The sequence below is a fragment of the Cherax quadricarinatus genome, chromosome 79, assembly GCF_038502225.1.
Source record: "Cherax quadricarinatus isolate ZL_2023a chromosome 79, ASM3850222v1, whole genome shotgun sequence".
NCBI classification, from domain to species: Eukaryota; Metazoa; Arthropoda; class Malacostraca; order Decapoda; family Parastacidae; genus Cherax; species Cherax quadricarinatus.
In genome coordinates this window covers 13,904,044-13,927,049 of record NC_091370.1, presented here as the reverse complement: position 1 = coordinate 13,927,049, position 23,006 = coordinate 13,904,044, and the positions used below count along the sequence as shown (strand labels likewise).

Below are 23,006 nucleotides of genomic sequence, written 5' to 3'. Positions count from 1 at the left end.
TTCCTAGAAGACATTTCACTTCTCCGAGGCGGCTAAAGGGATTCCATATATTGCACTAGAGATGGACTATAAATAAATAGGGGAGCAAACACACAAACGTAAATACAAGCACGAACAAAAAGAGACAATCACTTGAAATCATCTTCCTCAGGGTCATAGTAAAAAAAAATCTGGTTAAAAACCTGTTTTGGTTTCGGGTTGGTCAGCTGTTAGTGTATTTCCTCTTCCCCTTCCCCTCCGTCCACGGTCCTATCCCACCCCTCCCAGTTTTGGTCAAGGTCGCGGGAGTGTTGACTGGGGAGTGCTGGAGAGGTTCGCGGGAGTGTTGACGGGAATAGTGCTGAAGAGGTTCACGGGAGTGTTGAGGGGAGTGCTGGAGAGGTTCGTGAGTGTTGACGGGGGAGTGCTGGAGAGGTTCCAGGGAGTCTTGACGGGGGTGTGATGGAGAGGTTCCAGGGGGATGTGTGGCATGTGGACTGGACAGGTTCAGATTTTATTTTGGTACTTTGTCAGTATTTTTCTCGTTTTATTTTTTACTTATTTATAAATGCGGGAACGGATGTTGGAGGTTAAAATACAATCATGATCATGTGACGCTATGTTTGTATGCAGCGGGCTGCGTTATTGACTACAGAAATATTAATACTACTGAAAGAAACGAGCATAATCTCAATGGCGTGCTCAACTGACCACAGCTTCAATATTTACAATGTTAAATAATGAAGTTTCCCATCAAGTTTATTTAAGAAAACGGCAGTTGCTTGATTGCGTTTTCTGTATCGGTGGGACGGGTAACTCACATATTCCACGAATGCTGTGTAAATAAGTTTATTCAAGTACATTTACACATAAATACAGTTACATAAATTATCATACATAACAGCATATATGTAGATTACCTGGATTAACCTACAAAAGTCAGTGACTTATTTCCATTGGAGTCTTCGACCTCATTTTTTTATATAGGTAATTCGCAGCGTACATTTTTTTTTTACAATGGCATAGAGGGAAGGCACATAGGTGTGTACTCACGTGCATGTGTAATAAATTATGTAGATTTAATTTAGGATAATTTATTAGTACCGTATTTTTGAGTACCTGGAGGCCTGGTCGTGGATCGGGCCGCGGGGGCGTTGTTCCCTGGAATACCCTCCAGGTAGACCTTATTTTGAGCCTTTGATTAGTGGAGAAATGACTGGAAAAATGGGTAGATGGATTCTCAACTTTCTAATATAACTTATCGAAGAAGTTACACGGTATCATGATTTGTCTTTGTCCGTATCGGGTATGAAAAATAAGAACTGGTGGAGGCCTGGGAATGACTTTGTTAATTACTCTAGTTTACTTACCCATATGTAGTTGTAAGGGTCGAGTCATCTCCTGGTATGTGGGCCATCCCTCCCTCTAGAACACTTGGGCCATCCCTCCCTCTAGAACACTTGGGCCATCCCTCCCTCTAGAACACTTGGGCCATCCCTCCTTCTAGAACACTTGGGCCATCCCTCCCTCTAGAACACTTGGGCCATCCCTCCCTCTAGAACACTTGGGCCATCCCTCCCTCTAGAACACTTGGGCCATCCCTCCCTCTAGAACACTTGGGCCATCCCTCCCTCTAGAACACTTGGGCCATCCCTCCCTCTAGAACACTTGGGCCATCCCTCCCTCCAGAACACTTGGGCCATCCCTCCCTCTAGAACACTTGGGCCATCCCTCCCTCTAGAACACTTGGGCCATCCCTCCCTCTAGAACACTTGGGCCATCCCTCCCTCCAGAACACTTGGGCCATCCCTCCCTCCAGAACACTTGGGCCATCCCTCCCTCCAGAACACTTGGGCCATCCCTCCCTCTAGAACACTTGGGCCATCCCTCCCTCTAGAACACTTGGGCCATCCCTCCCTCCAGAACACTTGGGCCATCCCTCCCGCCAGAACACTTGGGCCATCACTCCCTCCAGAACACTTAAGCCATCCCTCCCGCCAGAACACTTGGGCCATCACTCCCTCCAGAACACTTGGGCCATCCCTCCCTCCAGAACACTTGGGCCATCCCTCCCTCCAGAACAATTGGGCGATCCCTCCCTCCAGAACACTTGGGCCATCCCTCCCTCTAGAACACTTGGGCCATCCCTCCCTCTAGAACACTTGGGCCATCCCTCCCTCTAGAACACTTGGGCCATCCCTCCCTCCAGAACACTTGGGCCATCACTCCCTCCAGAACACTTAGGCCATCCCTCCCGCCATAACACTTTGGCCATCCCTCCCTCCAGAACACTTGGGCCATCCCTCCCTCCAGAACACTTGGGCCATCCCTCCCTCCAGAACACTTGGGCCATCCCTCCCTCCAGAACACTTGGGCCATCCCTCCCTCCAGAACAATTGGGCCATCCCTCTCTCCAGAACACTTGGGCCATCCCTCCCTCTAGAACACTTGGGCCATCCCTCCCTCTAGAACACTTGGGCCATCCCTCCCTCTAGAACACTTGGGCCATCCCTCCCTCCAGAACACTTGGGCCATCACTCCCTCCAGAACACTTAGGCCATCCCTCCCGCCAGAACACTTGGGCCATCACTCCCTCCAGAACACTTGGGCCATCCCTCCCTCCAGAACACTTGGGCCATCCCTCCCTCCAGAGCACTTGGGCCATCCCTCCCTCCAGAACACTTGGGCCATCCCTCCCTCCAGAACAATTGGGCCATCCCTCCCTCCAGAACACTTGGACCATCACTCCCTCCAGAACACTTGGGCCATCACTCCCTCCAGAACAATTGGGCCATCCCTCCCTCCAGAACACTTGGGCCATCCCTCCCTCCAGAACACTTGGGCCATCCCTCCCTCCAGAACAATTGGGCCATCCCTCCCTCCAGAACACTTGGGCCATCCCTCCCTGTAGAACACTTGGGCCATCCCTCCCTCTAGAACACTTGGGCCATCCCTTCCTCCAGAACAATTGGGCCATCCCTCCCTCCAGAACACTTGGGCCATCCCTCCCTCTAGAACACTTGGGCCATCCCTCCCTCTAGAACACTTGGGCCATCCCTCCCTCCAGAACACTTGGGCCATCACTCCCTCCAGAACACCTAGGCCATCCCTCCCGCCAGAACACTTGGGCCATCACTCCCTCCAGAACACTTGGGCCATCCCTCCCTCCAAAACACTTGGGCCATCCCTCCCTCCAAAACACTTGGGCCATCCCTCCCTCCAAAACACTTGGGCCATCCCTCCCTCCAGAGCACTTGGGCCATCCCTCCCTCCAGAACACTTGGGCCATCCCTCCCTCCAGAACAATTGGGCCATCCCTCCCTCCAGAACACTTGGGCCATCACTCCCTCCAGAACACTTGGGCCATCACTCCCTCCAGAACAATTGGGCCATCACTCCCTCCAGAACAATTGGGCCATCCCTCCCTCCAGAACACTTGGGCCATCCCTCCCTCCAGAACACTTGGGCCATCCCTCCCTCCAGACCAATTGGGCCATCCCTCCCTCCAGAGCACTTGGGCCATCCCTCCCTCTAGAACACTTGGGCCATCCCTCCCTCCAGAACACTTGGGCCATCCCTCCCTCCAGAACAATTGGGCCATCCCTCCCTCCAGAACACTTGGGCCATCCCTCCCTCCAGAACACTTGGGCCATCCCTCCCTCCAGACCAATTGGGCCATCCCTCCCTCCAGAGCACTTGGGCCATCCCTCCCTCTAGAACACTTGGGCCATCCCTCCCTCCAGAACACTTGGGCCATCCCTCCCTCCAGAACACTTGGACCATCCCTCCCTCCAGAACACTTGGGCCATCCCTCCCTCCAGACCAATTGGGCCATCCCTCCCTCTAGAACACTTGGGCCACCCCTCCCTCCAGAACAATTGGGCCACCTCTCCCTCCAGAACACTTGGGCCATCCCTCCCTCCAGAACACTTGGGCTATCCCTCCCTCCAGAACACTTGGGCCACCCCTCCCTCCAGAACACTTGGACCATCTCTCCCTCCAGAACACTTGGGCCATCCCTCCCTCTAGAACACTTGGGCCATCCCTCCCTCCAGAACACTTGGGCCGTCCCTCTTTCCCTCCAGAACACTTGGGCCACCCCTCCCTCCAGAACATTTGGGCCGTCCCTCCTCCGTCCAGAACCCGGGGGGCTACCCCTCCCTATAGAACACGTGGGGCCACCCCTCCGTCCAGAACACTTGGGCCACCCCTCCCTCCAGTACCCGGGGGCCACCCCTCCCTGTAGAACACGTGGGGCCACCCTCCGTCCAGAACACTTGGGCCACCCCTCCCTCCAGTACCCGGGGGCCACCCCTCCCTGTAGAACACGTGGGGCCACCCTCCGTCCAGAACACTTGGGCCACCCCTCCCTCCAGTACATGGGGGCCACCCCTCCCCCTCCAGACCACGTGGGTGTTGGGGGATGGGTACCGCCCTGTTATTACACCGTGGGAGTGTGGTCACTAGCCACGCGACTCTCCTTCCATCCCTCCCCTCCCTCTCATTCTGTTTTCCTCCTTTATCCCACTCTCCTCCCTTCACATTTTACTTTTCTTCCATCCTTCCATCGTCTCATCCTTTTCACATGTTCCTCCCTTCGTCATCCCTTCTTCCTCCCCTCATCATCAATTCTTCATCCGTATTTCCCCTCTTTTTTTTCTTCCCTGATGAGCTCTCTGTGACCCACATGGGTTGAGCGCCTCTCTTATAATGCAACAACAAGAGCAGTCACGATAATGATAATAATGATAATTAATATTAACATCATAAAAATAAAAATTTATAATTAATAACAATAATAACTAATAGTAATAATAATAATAATAATAATAATAATAATAATAATAATAATATTTAATAATTGATGTTTTATGAGCCAGAACCAAGTTAAATGTAATATTAAAATTGTAATACCTTTTAAGGTCAGTATATTATTGTGTTCATAGAAAGCGCTAAAACCAGTTCGAATGATGCAACGGGTTCGATATATCCAAGGTTGGAATATGCCCGAGACCTTGCCCTGGCATCTAGGTTATTGTATCCTGTTATTCATGCAGCATCTCTTGATAAATATTGTTATTGATGCAGCATCACTTACCTTGATAATTGTTATTGATGCAGCATCACTTACCTTGATAATTGTTGTTATTGATGCAGCATCACTTACCTTGATAATTGTTATTGATGCAGCATCACTTACCTTGATAATTGTTGCTATTGATGCAGCATCAGTTACCGTGAAAACTATTGTTATTAATGCAGCATCACTTACCTTGATAATTGTTATTGATGCAGCATCACTTACCTTGATAATTGTTATTGATGCAGCATCACTTACCTTGATAATTGTTATTGATGCAGCATCACTTACCTTGATAACTATTGTTATTGATGCAGCATCACTTTGATTATTTGCCTAATTCACTCTGTCTTTTTCTTTGCCTTGGCTACATTCTCAGCTCCTTTACTTGTTCTAGCTAGATCTTTTACTTGTTCTAACCAAATCCTTTACTTATTCTAGATAGATCCTTGTTCTAGACAGACCTTTACTTGTTCTAGACAGATCCTTTACTTGTTCTAGACAGATACTTTATTTGTCCTAGACAGATCTTTACTTGTTCTAGACAGATCCTTTACTTGTTCTAGACAGATCCTTTACTTGTTCTAGACAGATCCTTTACTTGTTCTTGATAGATCCTTTACTTGTTCTAGACAGATCCTTTACTTGTTCTAGACAGATCCTTTACTTGTTCTAGACAGATCCTTTACTTGTTCTAGACAGATCCTTTACTTGTTCTAGACAGATCCTTGTTCTAGACAGATCCTTTACTTGTTCTAGACAGATCCTTTACTTGTTCTTGACAGATAATTTACTTGTTCTAGACAGATCCTTTACGTGTTCTAGACAGATTTTTTACTTGTTCTAGACAGATCCTTTACTTGTTCTAGACAGATCCTTTACTTGTTCTTGACAGATCCTTTACTTGTTCTAGACAGATCCTTTACGTGTTCTAGACAGATCCTTTACTTGTTCTAGACAGATCCTTTACTTGTTCTTGACAGATCCTTTACTTGTTCTAGACAGATCCTTTACTTGTTCTAGACAGATCCTTTACGTGTTCTAGACAGATTTTTTACTTGTTCTAGACAGATCCTTTACTTGTTCTAGACAGATCCTTTACTTGTTCTAGACAGGTCCTTTACTTGTTCTTGACAGATCCTTTACTTGTTCTAGACAGATCCTTCACTTGTTCTAGACAGATCCTTTACTTGTTCTAGACAGATTTTTTACTTGTTCTAGACAGATCCTTTACTTGTTCTAGACAGATCCTTTACTTGTTCTAGACAGATCCTTTACTTGTTCTAGACAGATCCTTTACTTGTTCTTGACAGATCCTTTACTTGTTCTAGACAGATCCTTTACTTGTTCTAGACAGATCCTTTACTTGTTCTAGACAGATCTCTTGTTCTAACTGCATTTGTATGTTGTACTTGTTTTAACTTCTTTGTCTCCATGTCGACACATGTGGAATATGTCATTATGGTTCATCATTGAGTTAGTGGCACTTATTTACAGCGGGCACCTTTATTAAGCACGTCTCACCCACACAGCGGCCACTCTGTGGGTGAAACGTTGTGACGAAACGTGTGATTTACTCCACCTAGTTGGTGTTTACATAACAGCGGGAGAACTCTAGAAACCCGTCACAGGTTTCAAGTATGCTGTCTGGAGACGGTGATTACGAGGGGAGGGTTGAGTGCTGATTATGTGTAGCTGGCTACCTGGAGAGGGGACTCTTGCGCATTTAGCGCTTAATTTTGATCATAGTGATGATAATGATACCTGGAATCAGTTAGTTTATTTAGGTACAGGTACACATAAATACAATTATCATACGTAGTGTAAATTACCCGTGGTAACCCAAATAAGTCGGACAGATTGACTTATTTCCATTGGGATCCAGGTAAATAAGCTTATTTACGTGCAGGTACACGTAAGTACAATTATTTTACATTGTGTAAATTACCTAGGATAACCCAAAAAGTTAGACAAAATGACTAGGGGGCTAGGAGGAGGGAAGGGCTAAGTACTGAGTGTGTGTGTTGCCGTGATAACTGAACCCTGCCTTTAAAGGGGAGAATATAAGGGGGTTGGGAGAAGTGAGCAGGAGGCAGCAGGTGTGTTGTGGTGTGGATCCGTTCAGTAATGGCTGTGTTTACCGGCTGTGTATAGAGAAATGTGGCAGCTGGACCACCACCAACTGCTGAGTGACTCCTTTTAATTGTTTACTTCTTATAGCGATCTACCATTCCTAACGGCTCTATTACACTCTAAAAATCTTCCTTTCTCATTGTTCACATACTCGTTTAATAAACGAATCCCTTCAGATATATATATATATATATATATATATATATATATATATATATATATATATATATATATATATATATATATATATAATCATTCCATAGCAAGATTCGAACCTGCACACTCTGTATCAAAGTACACAATACTTTCGCCACTCAGCTTTTTTTCAGAGTGTGGAGGTTCGAATCCTGCAGGTGTGTCAGGTCCTGCAGGTGCGGTAGGTCTTTCGTGTGTGGTAGGACGTACAGGTGTGGTGGGATCTGCAGGTGTGGCTATTATGATACACAGGAACTTGTGCTAGAGGTCACCACCTGCATGTTAACTTACTACTGGACATGACCTGCTGCCTTCCACAGTCACAGCCTCCACTACTGTCACCACTATCACCTTGTAACCAACACTAACACCACCACCACAGACAGCATAACGTCGCCCACCTGTAGAAGGATGGTGACCTTCAGAACAGCCTTCACAGACTTTGAAAAGATTGCTTTAAGACGTTCCTAAAGTCGTGCGTCCCAGCAGTCATCAGGTATGCAACACACACACATACACCATGCTAAGTGTCTGTCGACAAGAACCTTTAACAAATGTTAACTGACTAACCGCGAACAGATTATTCCCACTTCATAAGACGTGTTCAGAAGTTATAAGAGGTTCAGAGACTAACATCCAGGCTACCTTCAGAGGTTCAGAGACTAACATCCAGGCTACCTTCAGAGGTTCAGAGACTAACATCCAGGCTACCTTCAGAGGTTCAGAGACTAACATCCAGGCTACCTTCAGAACCTCAGTAACATCCAGGCTACCTTCAGAACCTCGGAGACTAATATCCAGGCTACCTTCAGAGGTTCAGAGACTAACATCCAGGCTACCTTCAGAACCTCAAAGACTAACATCCAGGCTACCTTCAGAGGTTCAGAGACTAACATCCAGGCTACCTTCAGAGGTTCAGAGACTAACATCCAGGCTACCTTCAGAACCTCAAAGACTAACATCCAGGCTACCTTCAGAGGTTCAGAGACTAACATCCAGGCTACCGTCAGAACATCAGAGACTAACATCCAGGCTACCTTCAGAACCTCAGACTAACATCCAGGCTACCTTCCGAACCTCAAAGACTAACATCCAGGCTACCTTCAGAACCTCAAAGACTAACATCCAGGCTACCTTCAGAACCTCAGAGACTAATATCCAGGCTACCTTCAGAGGTTCAGAGACTAACATCCAGGCTACCTTCAGAACCTCAAAGACTAACATCCAGGCTACCTTCAGAGGTTCAGAGACTAACATCCAGGCTACCTTCAGAACCTCAAAGACTGACATCCAGGCTACCTCCAGAACCTCAGAGACTAACATCCAGGCTACCTTCAGAGGTTCAGAGACTAACATCCAGGCTACCTTCAGAACCTCAAAGACTAACATCCAGGCTACCTCCAGAACCTCAGAGACTAACATCCAGGCTACCTTCAGAACCTCAGAGACTAACATCCAGGCTACCTTCAGAACCTCAGAGACTAACATCCAGGCTACCTTCAGAACCTCAGAGACTAACATCCAGGCTACCTTCAGAACCTCAAAGACTAACATCCAGGCTACCTTCAGAACCTCAGAGACTAACATCCAGGCTACCTTCAGAACCTCAGAGACTAACATCCAGGCTACCTTCAGAACCTCAGAGACTAACATCCAGGCTACCTTCAGAACCTCAGAGACTAACATCCAGGCTACCTTCAGAACCTCAGAGACTAACATCCAGGCTACCTTCAGAACCTCAAAGACTAACATCCAGGCTACCTTCAGAACCTCAGAGACTAACATCCAGGCTACCTTCAGAACTGAGACTAACATCCAGTGACAGAAATAGAGCATATTTAAAGCACTCAATAATCAGACGGTGTTTTATGCTTTGTAAATAAAATCAAAGAGGTAAACCATGTTGTTGCTGCTGGCGACTAACATACCCAGTTGCTTCTGTACATTTGTAATACATCACAGAGCAGTACAATACAGCGCAATGTACTAAAGTAATGCGATAGAATACAGTAAAAATGTATTAGAGTGGAATATCGTACAATGCAATACAGTGCAATGTAGCACAGTGAAATAGGATAAAAGACAATACATTGGACTACAGTTCCACACAATACTAGCCCTTGTGATTTAGCGCTTCTTTTTTATAATAATAATAATAATAATAATAATACACACAATACTATAATTTCAGTACACTAGAGTACAGTTATACGTAATATAATTCAATGATATTGTACAACAACAATGGATATTAATACATTGTACAACAATAGATAGTAATACATTGTACAACAATAGATAGTAATACATTGTACAACAATAGATAGTAATACATTGTACAACAATAGATAGTAATACATTGTACAACAATAGACATTCCTATGAAACGTACACCTCAACCGTCAGTGGTGACCTGTACTTAATTCAGTGGTGACCTGTACTTAACTCTGTGAAGAAGTGTTTTGTGTGCTCCCCGTGGTCTGAACCAAGATGCCCTCCATCGAGCAACTTTACCAGCAACTTAAGGAAGAATTGAGGGTAGCGAAGATGGAGATACGGCGATTGACCGAGGAAAACAAGAGGATTCGTAGTAGTCCTCCTGTTTCGAGTCCTCAGGTCAAGAAGGGATCGTGGTCAGTGGCTGGACAGCAGGGGACGACGAAGTTGACGATCAAGAAGACGAATGGAAAGCCAGAAACGATGAAGAAGAAAGAGACTGCTGTGGAAACTCCTGTGGAAACCTCCAACGCATTCTCGGTGCTACCCGACGAATGTGAGTCGACTACTGGGATCGTCACGACGAACGACAACAAGGAAGGTAAGAATATTATTGTTGTTGGGGATAGCCAGGTTAGATACATGGATAGGGCATTCTGCTTGAAGGACAGGAGTAGGAGACAGAGGGTTTGCTTTCCTGGGGCTGGGATGGAGGACATTGTTAGCCGGCTTGACAACATCATGAACGGTAATGGGATCAATCCTCTTATTTGCCTCAGTGCTGGAGGCAATGATGTAGGCAAGCATAGAAGTGAGGATTTAGTTAGAAAGTTCAGGACAGCTATAGACATAATTAGGAAGAAGGGGGGGCGCCCTGTTATATGTGGCATTTTGCCAAGAAGAGGTGTTGGTAATGAATGGTTGTCCAGAGCAATTGGTATTAATTGTTGGCTGGATAAACACTGTAAGGATAATGCAGTACCATTCATTGACAACTGGGACAACTTCTATGGCCGAAATGACATGTATGCCAGGGATGGGGTTCACTTATCCAGGGTAGGGGTGGGTTTTCTTGCTAACTCAGTTGAGGGGGTTGTTAGGACTTTAAACTAGGATTAGTTAGAGGTATGGGTTTAGAAATGATAAATAATGAGTATGGATATATTGACTTATGCTCTGATATTAAGAATCTCAATAGTAACTGTCATGGAGTAACTCTGGGTAATGATAATTTCAGAAATTGTGTAAAAACAAAGATGAATAGGAAAAATGTGCAGAAGAAAAAAAACATGATGGTATTTTATGCTAACAGTCGAAGTGCAAGAAATAAAATTAATGAACTACGTTTGGTAGCATGTGCTGGGAACTTTGATATCATTGCATTAACTGAAACGTGGTATGATTTAAAGAGTCGGGATATGACTGCTGAGTGTAATATTCAGGGATTTAAGTTGTTCACTGTGGATAGATCTAATGGGAAGGGGGGAGGAGTTGCATTGTATGTTCGAGAAAATATTAATTGTTGCATAAAAACAGGTATAAAAATAGATGGAGCAGTAACAGAGTCTGTTTGGGTAGAGTTCGTTGAGGGTCAAGAAAAATTAATTCTAGGTGTAATATACCGACCTCCAGGCTTGGATCACGATAGAGGGAGACTTCTTTGGGACAAAATTGTTAGGGCTTCTGGACACAGTAACATAGTCATAGTAGGGGACTTTAACTTTAGTCAGATTGACTGGAATTCTTTGACAGGTAATCTAGAGTCCAGTGACTTTATGGAAACAGTTCAGGACTGTTTTCTGAAACAGAGCGTAACTGAGCCTACAAGGGGTAATAATTTGCTAGACCTAGTCTTGTCAAATAAGGAAACACTCGTGAATAATCTGGAGATCACTGAAGAGCTTGGCGCAAGTGATCACAAATCCATCACTTTTAGCATTAATTGGGAATGCAAGAATAATGATAATACAGAAAAAATCCCTGATTTTCTTTCTGCCGATTATAATGGACTTAGGGAACACCTGTCTAATCTTGATTGGGGTTATCTAGCTAATGATTTTATTGACGATAATCATACTTATGAATATGAAGGGATCTGCTTTTATGATTGTTTTCTTAATGTACACAGTGCCCAGAGTATATACATTCCCCAGAGAGAAATTAGGTGTAATAATAACGATCCCAAATGGGTTAACAGGAGGCTAAAGCATCTATTAGGGGAGAAAAGGGGAATTTATAGGCGCATCAGGAGAGGAGAGGTTAACCTTACTGAACAATATGTTCAGCTTAAAAGAGAAGTAAAAAAGGCGATTAGAAAGGCTAAACGTGACTATGAAATTAGAGTTGCTAATGAATCAAAGACTAATCCAAAGGGGTTCTTTCAAGTGTATAGGACGAAGGTGAAGGAAAAAGTAGGACCTCTGAAAACTGGGAATGGACAGCTGACGGATAATGAACTGGAAATGTGTTCCTTATTTAATGACTATTTTTTGTCAGTTTTTACACAGGAAGATGTAAATGAGATTCCAGTAATTAACAATTATTTAGTTCCTGATGAATTTAAGTTAACTAATATTACTGTCACGAGGGACATGGTTATTAAACAGATAGACAAACTGAAACAAAATAAGTCCCCGGGACCCGATGAGTTGTTTTCCAGGGTACTTAAGGAATGCAAGATGGAGCTTAGTCAGCCATTAACAAGTGCATTCAATGCGTCCATCCTTACCGGTGTTGTGCCAGAGTTGTGGAAGATGGCTAATGTGGTTCCTATATTCAAATCAGGGGATAAGTCCACTCCTTCAAATTACCGTCCAATAAGCCTGACATCTATAGTGGGCAAGTTATTAGAATCAATTATAGCTGACATTATCAGAAGTCACCTTGAAGAGCATAACTTGATAAATGAAACTCAGCATGGATTCACGAGAGGTCGTTCCTGCCTGACAAACTTACTGACGTTCTTCAATAGAACATTTGAGGCAGTTGACAGTGATAAGGAATATGATATTGTTTATTTGGATTTTAGTAAAGCCTTCGATAGAGTACCTCACAAGAGACTCTTAAGAACAGTGGCAGCTCATGGTATAGGAGGTAAAGTTCTAGCATGGATTGAGGCATGGCTTACCAATAGAAAGCAGAGAGTTACCATTAATGGAGTGAAATCTGAATGGGGATTAGTCACTAGTGGCGTTCCACAAGGATCAGTTTTAGGCCCTCTCTTGTTCATAATTTACATTAATGACCTTGATGAAGGGATTACGAGTGACATGAGTAAATTTGCTTATGATACAAAGTTAGGCCGTATAATTCACTCTGAGGAGGATATCAATGAACTCCAGGACGATTTGGACAAATTAATGTCTTGGTCTGAAAAATGGCAGATGAAGTTCAATGTGGATAAGTTTAAGGTACTTGCCCATGGTAATGAAAATAACCCTCGAAGCTATAATCTAGGTGAAGTAGAGCTTGGTCATACAGAATGTGAAAAAGACTTGGGAGTCATGGTAAGCAGAAATCTAAAGCCAAGACAGCAGTGCCTTAGTGTGCGCAACAAGGCCAACAGATTACTTGGATTTATCTCAAGAAGTAAAAGTAACAGAAGTCCAAAAGTTATTTTACAGCTCTATACATCACTAGTGAGGCCTCATTTAGATTATGCTGCTCAGTTTTGGTCTCCTTACTACAGGATGGATATAGACTCATTAGAGAACATACAGAGAAGAATGACTAAAATGATTTACTGTGTAAGGAACCTCCCGTATGAAGATAGACTCAAAGCCTTAAATCTCCACTCTCTGGAGAGGCGTAGAATGAGGGGAGATATCATTGAAGTGTATAAGTGGATGACAGGCATAAACAAGGGAGATATTAATAAAGTACTGAGGGTGTCGAACCAGGTAAGAACCAGGAATAATGGATTTAAGTTGGATAAATTTAGATTTAGAAAGGACATAGGTAAGTACTGGTTTTCTAACAGAGTTGTAGATGCGTGGAACAGTCTTCCCAGTGGGGTGATAGAGGCTAGGACCTTGGGTAGCTTTAAGAAGAGACTGGACAAATATATGAGTGGGAGGGGCTGGGTTTGATTGGTGTCATTGGGTACGGGAGTTATTTCTAGGGAAGCTTTAGGTAGTAGTCGTTTTGATAAGGACCTGCCTCGCATGGGCCAGTAGGCCTTCTGCAGTGTTCCTCCATTCTTATGTTCTTACATTGTACAACAATAGTAATACATTGTACAACAATAGATGTGTACGAATGGTATATAATACCGACAAGTTGAGATTAAGACACATGTGCAACATCTGGGTATCTTTATTGTAGACGTTTCGCCATCCAGTGGCTTTATCAATACAAATTCTAGAACATAACTTGAAGACAGTAGAACTATGTACAGAACATGAGGTAATCAGTCCCTCAACCTAGGAGTAGGTGCGAAGAGCACCATAGTCGTGGAGATTCTACTACAACTAACCCATCTCTTTGGGAAGGACCTACTTCCACTGGGGAATCCCGCCTACCAGTGAATATGCCCTCGTCTGCTACACCTGACGTTACTATATAAGCGCCAGGGTCCTTTCTTCTGCTTCAGAATCTCCACGACTATGGTGCTCTTCGCACCTACTCCTAGGCTGAAGGACTGATTACCTCATCTTCTGTACATAGTTCTACTGTCTTCAAGTTATGTTCTAGAATTTGTATTGATAAAGCCACTGGATGGCGAAACGTCTACAATAAAGATACCCAGATGTTGCACATGTGTCTTAATCTCAACAACAATAGATAGTAATACATTTTACAGCAATAGATAGTTATACATTATGCAGCAATAGATAGTAGATGGATATTAATACATTGTACAACAGTAGATAGTAATACATTGTACAACAGTAGATAGTAATACATTGTACAACAATAGATAGTAATACATTGTACAACAATAGATAGTAATACATTGTACAACAATAGATAGTAATACATTATACAGCAATAGATAGTAGATGGATATTAATACATTGTACAACAATAGATAGTAATACATTGTACAACAATAGATAGTAATACATTGTACAACAATAGATAGTAATACATTGTACAACAATAGATAGTAATACATTGTACAACAGTAGATAGTAATACATTGTACAACAATAGTAATAAATTGTACAACAATAGATAGTAATACATTTTACAACAATAGATAGTAATACATTGTACAACAATAGATAGTAATACATTGTACAACAATAGATAGTAATACATTGTACAACAATAGATAGTAATGCATTGTACAACAATAGATAGTAATACATTGTACAACAGTAGATAGTAATACATTGTACAACAGTAGATAGTAATACATTGTACAACAATAGATAGTAATACATTGTACAACAATAGATAGTAATACATTGTACAACAATAGATAGTAATACATTGTACAACAGTAGATAGTAATACATTGTACAACAATAGATAGTAATACATTGTACAACAATAGATAGTAATACATTGTACAACAATAGATAGTAATACATTGTACAACAATAGATAGTAATACATTGTACAACAATAGATAGTAATACATTGTACAACAATAGATAGTAATACATTGTACAACAATAGATAGTAATACATTGTACAACAATAGATAGTAATACATTGTACAACAATAGATAGTAATACATTGTACAACAATAGATAGTAATACATTGTACAACAATAGATAGTAATACATTGTACAACAATAGATAGTAATACATAAGACAGCTCGGTTAAATACAAGACTCTGAGATACAGTATTACATTTCATATTAAGCTATACTGTATCCTATATTACTGGAATACAGTGTTATGGAATGGCACATTGTGAAATGGAAGCCTGTTAAATATTTTGCACTCTGGCAGGAGTGATGGTCCTTTTTTTTCTGGCTCATGGACATGTAAGATGACAGGTAAAGTTTATAAATTTCTGTTTACGTTCAGTTTATACTCACCTTCACTTTCTCAGTAGGGGGACGATGACCCCCATTAAGAGCTAGATGCAATGTTGGTAGTGTAATGGGCAGTAGTTAATGGGAATGGAGAAACTCACTTCGAGACATCAAAGAAAAAAAAATTCAAGAGGAGGTTGTATATTTCTTGGGTCCTCTGAAGAGGACCTCAGTTAGAGGTAGGAAATGTTCGGCTCCATCTTCATTTCTTGTGGCATTTATGTCTCACCTAGAGTTTCTCATTTCCTGTATGTGGCAGATGTGACGTGAACCCAGGCTGTAGGTGGCTTCTGTCGGGAGTGATTCTTGCTATTGGAAGGTTACTCACACACTTGGCTGGTCCCAACCACACTAATCATACTTTATCGTTCATTCTATGATTCACAGTTCTGCTCTAAACTTTGCCCCTTGTATACTAGATTTGTGCTCTAGTAATTCTTACGTTCTCTCATCCCTCAGTTGTCTTTAAATACTGTAAACACACACGCTACGAGCCCTTAATGTTATGTATGTTTGGAAGGTTTCAAGAAACCATAGATTTGAATGAGTAGAGTTAAATACTGTGACTTTTAGGGATTGTAACCTCACAATGGAAGATGATAGACAATGGTATTGTACAAGATATAATACTGGGAAATATTCTAGCCCAATAAATACATGCTAGGGAACTCAGGAGACTCTATGAATAGTTTGTATTGAACGAGGAAATAGCACAACCTTTTAAGAAATGAACATATGCTTCATTTGATCTTCACAGATTATGAGGCAGTAATCACAACCTCGTTAAATTGCTAACAAGTTTGAGTTATGTGTTGATAACCTAAGAGACAGTCACTGGGACGCATGTTCAGTAATGATGGCGCCTTTCACTTCACTTGTGTTCTAATATCTAGACTATGTGCTCACAGTTCCTTTCAACGTAGGGAAAATATCAGACTTGGAAACTGTACAGAGAGTATTTACTGCCGCACAAAGTCGAAGCATTTTAACGACTGGCAATATGCCTCAAACTATGTACAGTACTTGGAACGTACTCTCAGAAGCTAAGGAGAGGAAGATAGCTCATAATGTACACCTGGAAGGTCAGGTCCTGAATCAACACACTACCACAACAACGTACTGGAGTGGGAGATATGGAAGTGTAAGATATCCAGTGAAAGGCAGGGAGGCCGTGGACACAAGAAGAGATCACTATCAACGCCTTGGGTGTAGAACCCTAAACTATTCAACCAGTAGATATCAGTGGGCTTTGAAATATGGTGAGGAAGGATAACAGCTTTTATCCTGTAAATTCAACTGTGTAAAACAAAAAATATTGCCGGAACAAATGTAAAAGTCTTAAGAGGATACTGGATCACTGCTTCCTCAAAGTATCAGAGCAACAACCTGGTTGAACATGCAATCAGCAAGGAAGCTTGGCTAAAGGTTAGACTGGTAGGGTAGAAAAGCCTTTAAAATGGGTCACAAGTACATCGCTATTCGTGGACGGTGTATAGAACTTTCTGGCGCTGAACGACCCCACACGGGTTTAACGCTGTTTCCAATAACGCAGACTAACAGACTTGAAATTTGTGCTGAGATTTAGATGTGACATAAAATCAGGAGCTATCATACGTGCTAAAAGGCACGGCCTAGGTGAAGGACATAGTGAGGAGAATGTAGAAAACTATATACAAAAGACGAGGTAATTAGTCCCTCAGCCTTGGAGTTAGTAAAGAACGCCGTAGTCTTGAAATATAAGTATAGATAAACTTCTGCTTGTGTGAAAATATAAAGCGTGTTGTGGCATGACTAATATGGAGCCTTGAACAATAAAAGTAGCGATGGTCGTGACTTGATAATGGTCCACAACGAACCGAAACGTCATGTCAAGTTTTCATTGGTAATGTGTGTGTACTCACCTAGTTGTACCCACCTAGTTGAGGTTGCGGGGGTCGAGTCCGAGCTCCTGGCCCCGCCTCTTCACTGATCGCTACTAGGTCACTCTCCCTGAGCCGTGAGCTTTATCATACCTCTGCTTAAAGCTATGTATGGATCCTGCCTCCACTACATCGCTTCCCAAACTATTCCACTTACTGACTACTCTGTGGCTGAAGAAATACTTCCTAACATCCCTGTGATTCATCTGTGTCTTCAGCTTCCAACTGTGTCCCCTTGTTACTGTGTCCAATCTCTGGAACATCCTGTCTTTGTCCACCTCGTCAATTCCTCTCAGTATTTTGTATGTCGTTATCATGTCCCCCCTATCTCTCCTGTCCTCCAGTGTCGTCAGGTTGATTTCCCTTAACCTCTCCTCGTAGGACATACCTCTTAGCTCTGGGACTAGTCTTGTTGCAAACCTTTGCACTTTCTCTAGTTTCTTTACGTGCTTGGCTAGGTGTGGGTTCCAAACTGGTGCCGCATACTTCAATATGGGCCTAACGTACACGGTGTACAGGGTCCTGAACGATTCCTTATTAAGATGTCGGAACACTGTTCTTAGGTTTGCTAGGCGCCCATATGCTGCAGCAGTTATTTGGTTGATGTGCGCTTCAGGAGATGTGCCTGGTGTTATACTCACCCCAAGATCTTTTTCCTTGAGTGAGGTTTGTAGTCTCTGGCCCCCTAGACTGTACTCCGTCTGCGGTCTTCTTTGCCCTTCCCCAATCTTCATGACTTTGCACTTGGTGGGATTGAACTCCAGGAGCCAATTGCTGGACAAGGTCTGCAGCCTGTCCAGATCCCTTTGTAGTTCTGCCTTATCTTCGATCGAGTGAATTCTTCTCATCAACTTCACGTCATCTGCAAACAGGGACACCTCAGAGTCTATTCCTTCCGTCATGTCGTTCACAAATACCAGAAACAGCACTGGTCCTAGGACTGACCCCTGTGGGACCCCGCTGGTCACAGGTGCCCACTCTGACACCTCGCCACGTACCATGACTCCCTGCTGTCTTCCTGACAAGTATTCCCTAATCCATTGTAGTGCCTTCCCTGTTATCCCTGCTTGGTCCTCCAGTTTTTGCACCAATCTCTTGTGTGGAACTGTGTCAAACGCCTTCTTGCAGTCCAAGAATATGCAATCCACCCACCCCTCTCTCTCTTGTCTTACTGCTGTCACCATGTCATAGAACTCCAGTAGGTTTGTGACACAGGATTTCCCGTCCCTGAAACCATGTTGGCTGCTGTTGATGAGATCATTCCTTTCTAGGTGTTCCACCACTCTTCTGATAATCTTCTCCATGATTTTGCATACTATACATGTCAGTGACACTGGTCTGTAGTTTAATGCTTCATGTCTGTCTCCTTTTTTAAAGATTGGGACTACATTTGCTGTCTTCCATGCCTCAGGGTGTGTGTGTGTGTACTCACCTATTTGTACTCACCTGTTTGTGGTTGCAGGGGTCGAGTCATAGCTCCTGGCCCCGCCTCTTCGCTGATTGCTACTAGGTCCTCTCTCTCCCTGCCCCATGAGCTTTATCATACCTCGCCTTAAAACTATGTATGGTTTCCGCCTCCACTACGTCACTTTCTAGGCTATTCCACGGCTTGACTACTCTATGACTGAAGAAATACTTCCTAACATCCGTTTGATTCATCTGAATCTTCAACTTCCAATTGTGACCTCTTGTGTCTGTGTCCCTTTTCTGGAACATCCCGTTTTTGTCGTGTGTGTGTGTGTGTGTGTGTGTGTGTGTGTGTGTGTGTGTGTGTGTGTGTGTGTGTGTGTGTGTGTGTGTGTGTGGAAAGTAGGTGTGTTGAGTTATAGAGAGTAGATAACATCGGGAGTGTGAAGCTTCATTGTGTTAGGTAGCAACACACGGAACACCAGCCCCCAGACATGAACAGAAGTGTACTTAAGAGAGAACTGCAGTACACTACCATTTTCTCTCTCTCTCTCCCACACAAAATCTGATCTGTCACACTTGTGGATATGAGACCTTACCACCTCTTTTTCCTTTCCTCCTCCTCTCCCTCTCGCACCCTGCCTGCCTTCCTTGCCTGCAGGAAAAGCATGGATGGGGGCGGGGGAGTGAGGAGGGGAGGACAGGCAAGGGGGTTGACAACTGTTGTTGACTAATGGAGTGATGACTAGTGGGTCATGCAGAGGCTGGAGGCATCTTCACCGTAATGCATGATTCTAACCTCAACCATGGTGCCTTCATGCTGTTGAAGGGCTCACCATCCAGGGAATTAGAGCTATCCCTCCTCTTCCTCTGATTAAGCCTGAATTCCTCCTATTTCCCTAGTACTGAGAGTATCCTACAGGTATGCCTGGAACGCTATCTACCTGTTTGTACATAATCATATATTTTTATATACAGATAACCCACACATAGAAGTTTATGACGACGTTTCGGTCCGACTTGTAACTTGTAAATGGTCGAAGTCAGACCGAAACGTCGTGGTAAGTTCCTCCTATGTGCGGGTTATTTGTGTATTGTTACAGTCACGATATTGTGCCTTGTTTTTTTCTTTTTATATTTTTATTACATCAAGACTACGTAAAAATCCAACTCCAGTTTTTGATGTCTAAAAACCTGTAACTGGTTTCCAGAGTGTTTCTACTTTCGAAGCCAAATTTTCCTGTTGAGATTGTGATCAAGAAGGTTCTTGGTGCTGGCGGCTCACAGGCCTGCATGACCCTTACTCTCTGGCTAATCTTGTACTTATAGCAAAAAATTGGCTCAATTTCCTCCTGTTAATTTTTAACTGTTCCACAATGTGCCGGTGATTGTTATGAGAGGTGGTGGTGATAGTAGTAGTAATTTGTTTTATTTTGTTAGGGGTTGGTAGTTGTGTTGCGAGCAGATATGTAAGTTTATTCAGGTATACACAGATACAGTTACATAGTGTTATTATACATAGCAGCATATGTGTAGAAATAACCCCCCAAAAAAGTCAAAGTGACTTATTTCCATTGGTTGTTGTGGTTAAGGTACCAAGTTTGATCCTCTCACATGTGTACCTGCTATATATCTTCCCTGTGTTTTGTGCAGTTATACTCCAGGTACACAATACTATAGTAATAATGTGTCGTGTGTATGATAGTGCAAGCAGGAGTGGGGGGAGGGAGGTGGTGACGCGGGGAAGTGCTTGCTTAGCTGGGGGTTGGGGTTAGGGGAGCGTGTTTGGTTGGGTTGGGGGAGGGGTGTTGAGCGTGTTTGGTGCCCTAGTGGAGGTCTGGCCAGGGACTCACTCTGGCTCTGTCCACCGCGGAGGGAGGTAGTATTAGTTGGTCAGTGCTTTCACCGTTGTCGCACCTCGTACCTGCCTCGCCGTTCCTGGATTACTCGGATGTGCTACCTGGAAGCTCATGTGGCGCGCCGCCAAGTGCGTCTCGGGATACGCACTGGAAATGCGTTACTTGTGAAAAGTTGAACTATGTGAGCGTGACAAGTTCAGTGTAGAGTTGTGTTGCCCGAGGCCTCTTGTGTTTCATAAGTGTATCTTAAATGAAGTGCTACCCTGAGTGTTGGTAAAAGTGTCACCATGTGCATGTTACGGACACGTGTGCCCTCGTAGTTGTGCTTGCAGGGTTGCTACATAGCTCATGGCCCCTGCCTCTTACCTACTGTCAGCTAATGGTTAAGTGCTAATTGATAGCTGTAGGTTATTTAATGACACTTGATTGGTGTTTATATATAATCGGTATATAGAAGAGTATTTACTGTTTTAGTGTTGTACAAGCTACGCGGTAGTTGTTTGCACTTGTGGTAGTGTAGTACAGGTGTGGAGACAGATGTTAGCGTCAGGTGTGAGCCAGGAGTAAGCTCCTCCCTCAGCTTAGGTAGTGTAAACATCTGCATCATCACGTGAGCCCGTATTATTCAAGTAGTATCACCCTGCCTGTATTCACCTACTTACCTCCTTCTATTTACAGTAATGATTGTGTGTTTATATATTATATATAAATGTATATATAATATATTCGTAAATGCAACAATAGGACATGTGTGTAAAGAGTACATATATGTACACATTTTTAGCACCTGATAAGAATATGTAAGATAACAGGTATGTGACGTGTTTGTTGCCTGCCCCAAATGGCGGAGGGGTTGGAGGGGAGGGGAGGGGAAGAACCGCCTAACAAAAAGAGGTTTATCGGCCCTGTTGACATTAAGTGGTGTTGGGCAGGTAAAGTGTACAAAGGTGGCTGGTGGTGGGGACAGTGATTGTTGGTGATTGATGGTGTTAGTTATGGCGGGGATTGGGGGTAGTGGCGGTGTTCATAGTTGACGGTGGTTATGGCAATGGAGGTGGTTGTGATGGTTGTGGATAGTTGTGATGGTTGCGGATATTTATGAACATAACGACGAGTGGAGTTTAACCCAGCGTATGAAGTTCCCCAAACTCCCATCTTGGTCACCCGAGTGTGTGTCCATACCTGTTTCAGCTTATAAAATACACATTTCAAGTTACAAACATCTCTCCTCTCGGCTTTGCCGGTACCCCCATCCCTTTCTCCTCTCTCTCAGGCAACCACCAGATCTACCTTTCCAGCTCACTCCACACGCTCCCTCTCTCTCCACATCCTCTACCCTGGGGCAACCAGATCATGCGCCTCTTACCTCTGACCTACACTTCCCCATCTCCCATCCAACACCCTGGGGCAACCAGATCATGCGCCTCTTACCTCTGGCCTACACTTCCCCATCTCCCATCCAACACCCTGGGGCAACCAGATCATGCGCCTCTTACCTCTGACCTACACTTCCCCATCTCCCATCCAACACCCTGGGGCAACCAGATCATGCGCCTCTTACCTCTGGCCTACACTTCCCCATCTCCCATCCAACACCCTGGGGCAACCAGATCATGCGCCTCTTACCTCTGGCCTACACTTCCCCATCTCCCATCCAACACCCTGGGGCAACCAGATCATGCGCCTCTTACCTCTGGCCTACACTTCCCCATCTCCCATCCAACACCCTGGGGCAACCAGCTGACCCACAAATATCCACGCTCACGCACGACCTGCTTTCTGGCTTATTGTTGTTTTTTGAAGTGCATACACCCGCAGTCTGCTGCTTCACTATTGTATTTGATAGGTAAATTGTGGGAATACCTGCAGTGTGCTGTTACACCATTATATATGTTAGTTACATTATGGGAATATCCGTAGTGTGTTGCTTCCCTATTCTATATGGTAGCTACATTGTGGAAGCACCAGCAGTACGGTTGCAGTATTCTTAATGATAGCTGTTTCCCTGTTATATTCCATCTCAGAGGATGGGTTACATACATGACCTGGGAGAAACTTCAGCCCGTGCTAGGCTGCAATAGTGCGGTGAGGATATCGTACAGTAATTTCCACAATAGGTTCAGTAGCTACAATACAATGTACTGGCACACAGTGTACATGTTCATGTATGTATACAGTGTTCATGTGTACTCACAATGTAATTTTTTTTTTGTGCAGTGTACAT

The 23,006-nt window shown here is 43.8% G+C and overlaps 1 protein-coding gene across 7 annotated transcripts in view; it reads left to right on the top strand.

Annotated features, from left to right (window-relative positions):
- Positions 1–23,006, top strand: part of LOC128702657 (Brefeldin-resistant Arf-GEF family protein schizo) — a 707,300-nt gene that overhangs the window by 218,599 nt on the left and 465,695 nt on the right. Inside the window, exon 1 of one of the 7 annotated variants that reach the window (XM_070101938.1) lies at positions 20,754–20,815. The exons of 3 other annotated variants lie outside the window; for them this stretch is intronic. Coding sequence is in view for 1 of the 4 variants with exons in the window: in XM_070101937.1 (XP_069958038.1) it covers positions 21,033–21,051 (19 nt within the window). In the remaining 3 variants the exon portion in view is untranslated. Of the gene's footprint in view, positions 1–20,753; positions 20,816–20,848; positions 20,964–21,017; positions 21,052–23,006 lie in introns of those variants that run through there. 3 more of the 7 variants (XM_070101940.1, XM_070101939.1, XM_070101937.1) reach the window with 3 other exon arrangements.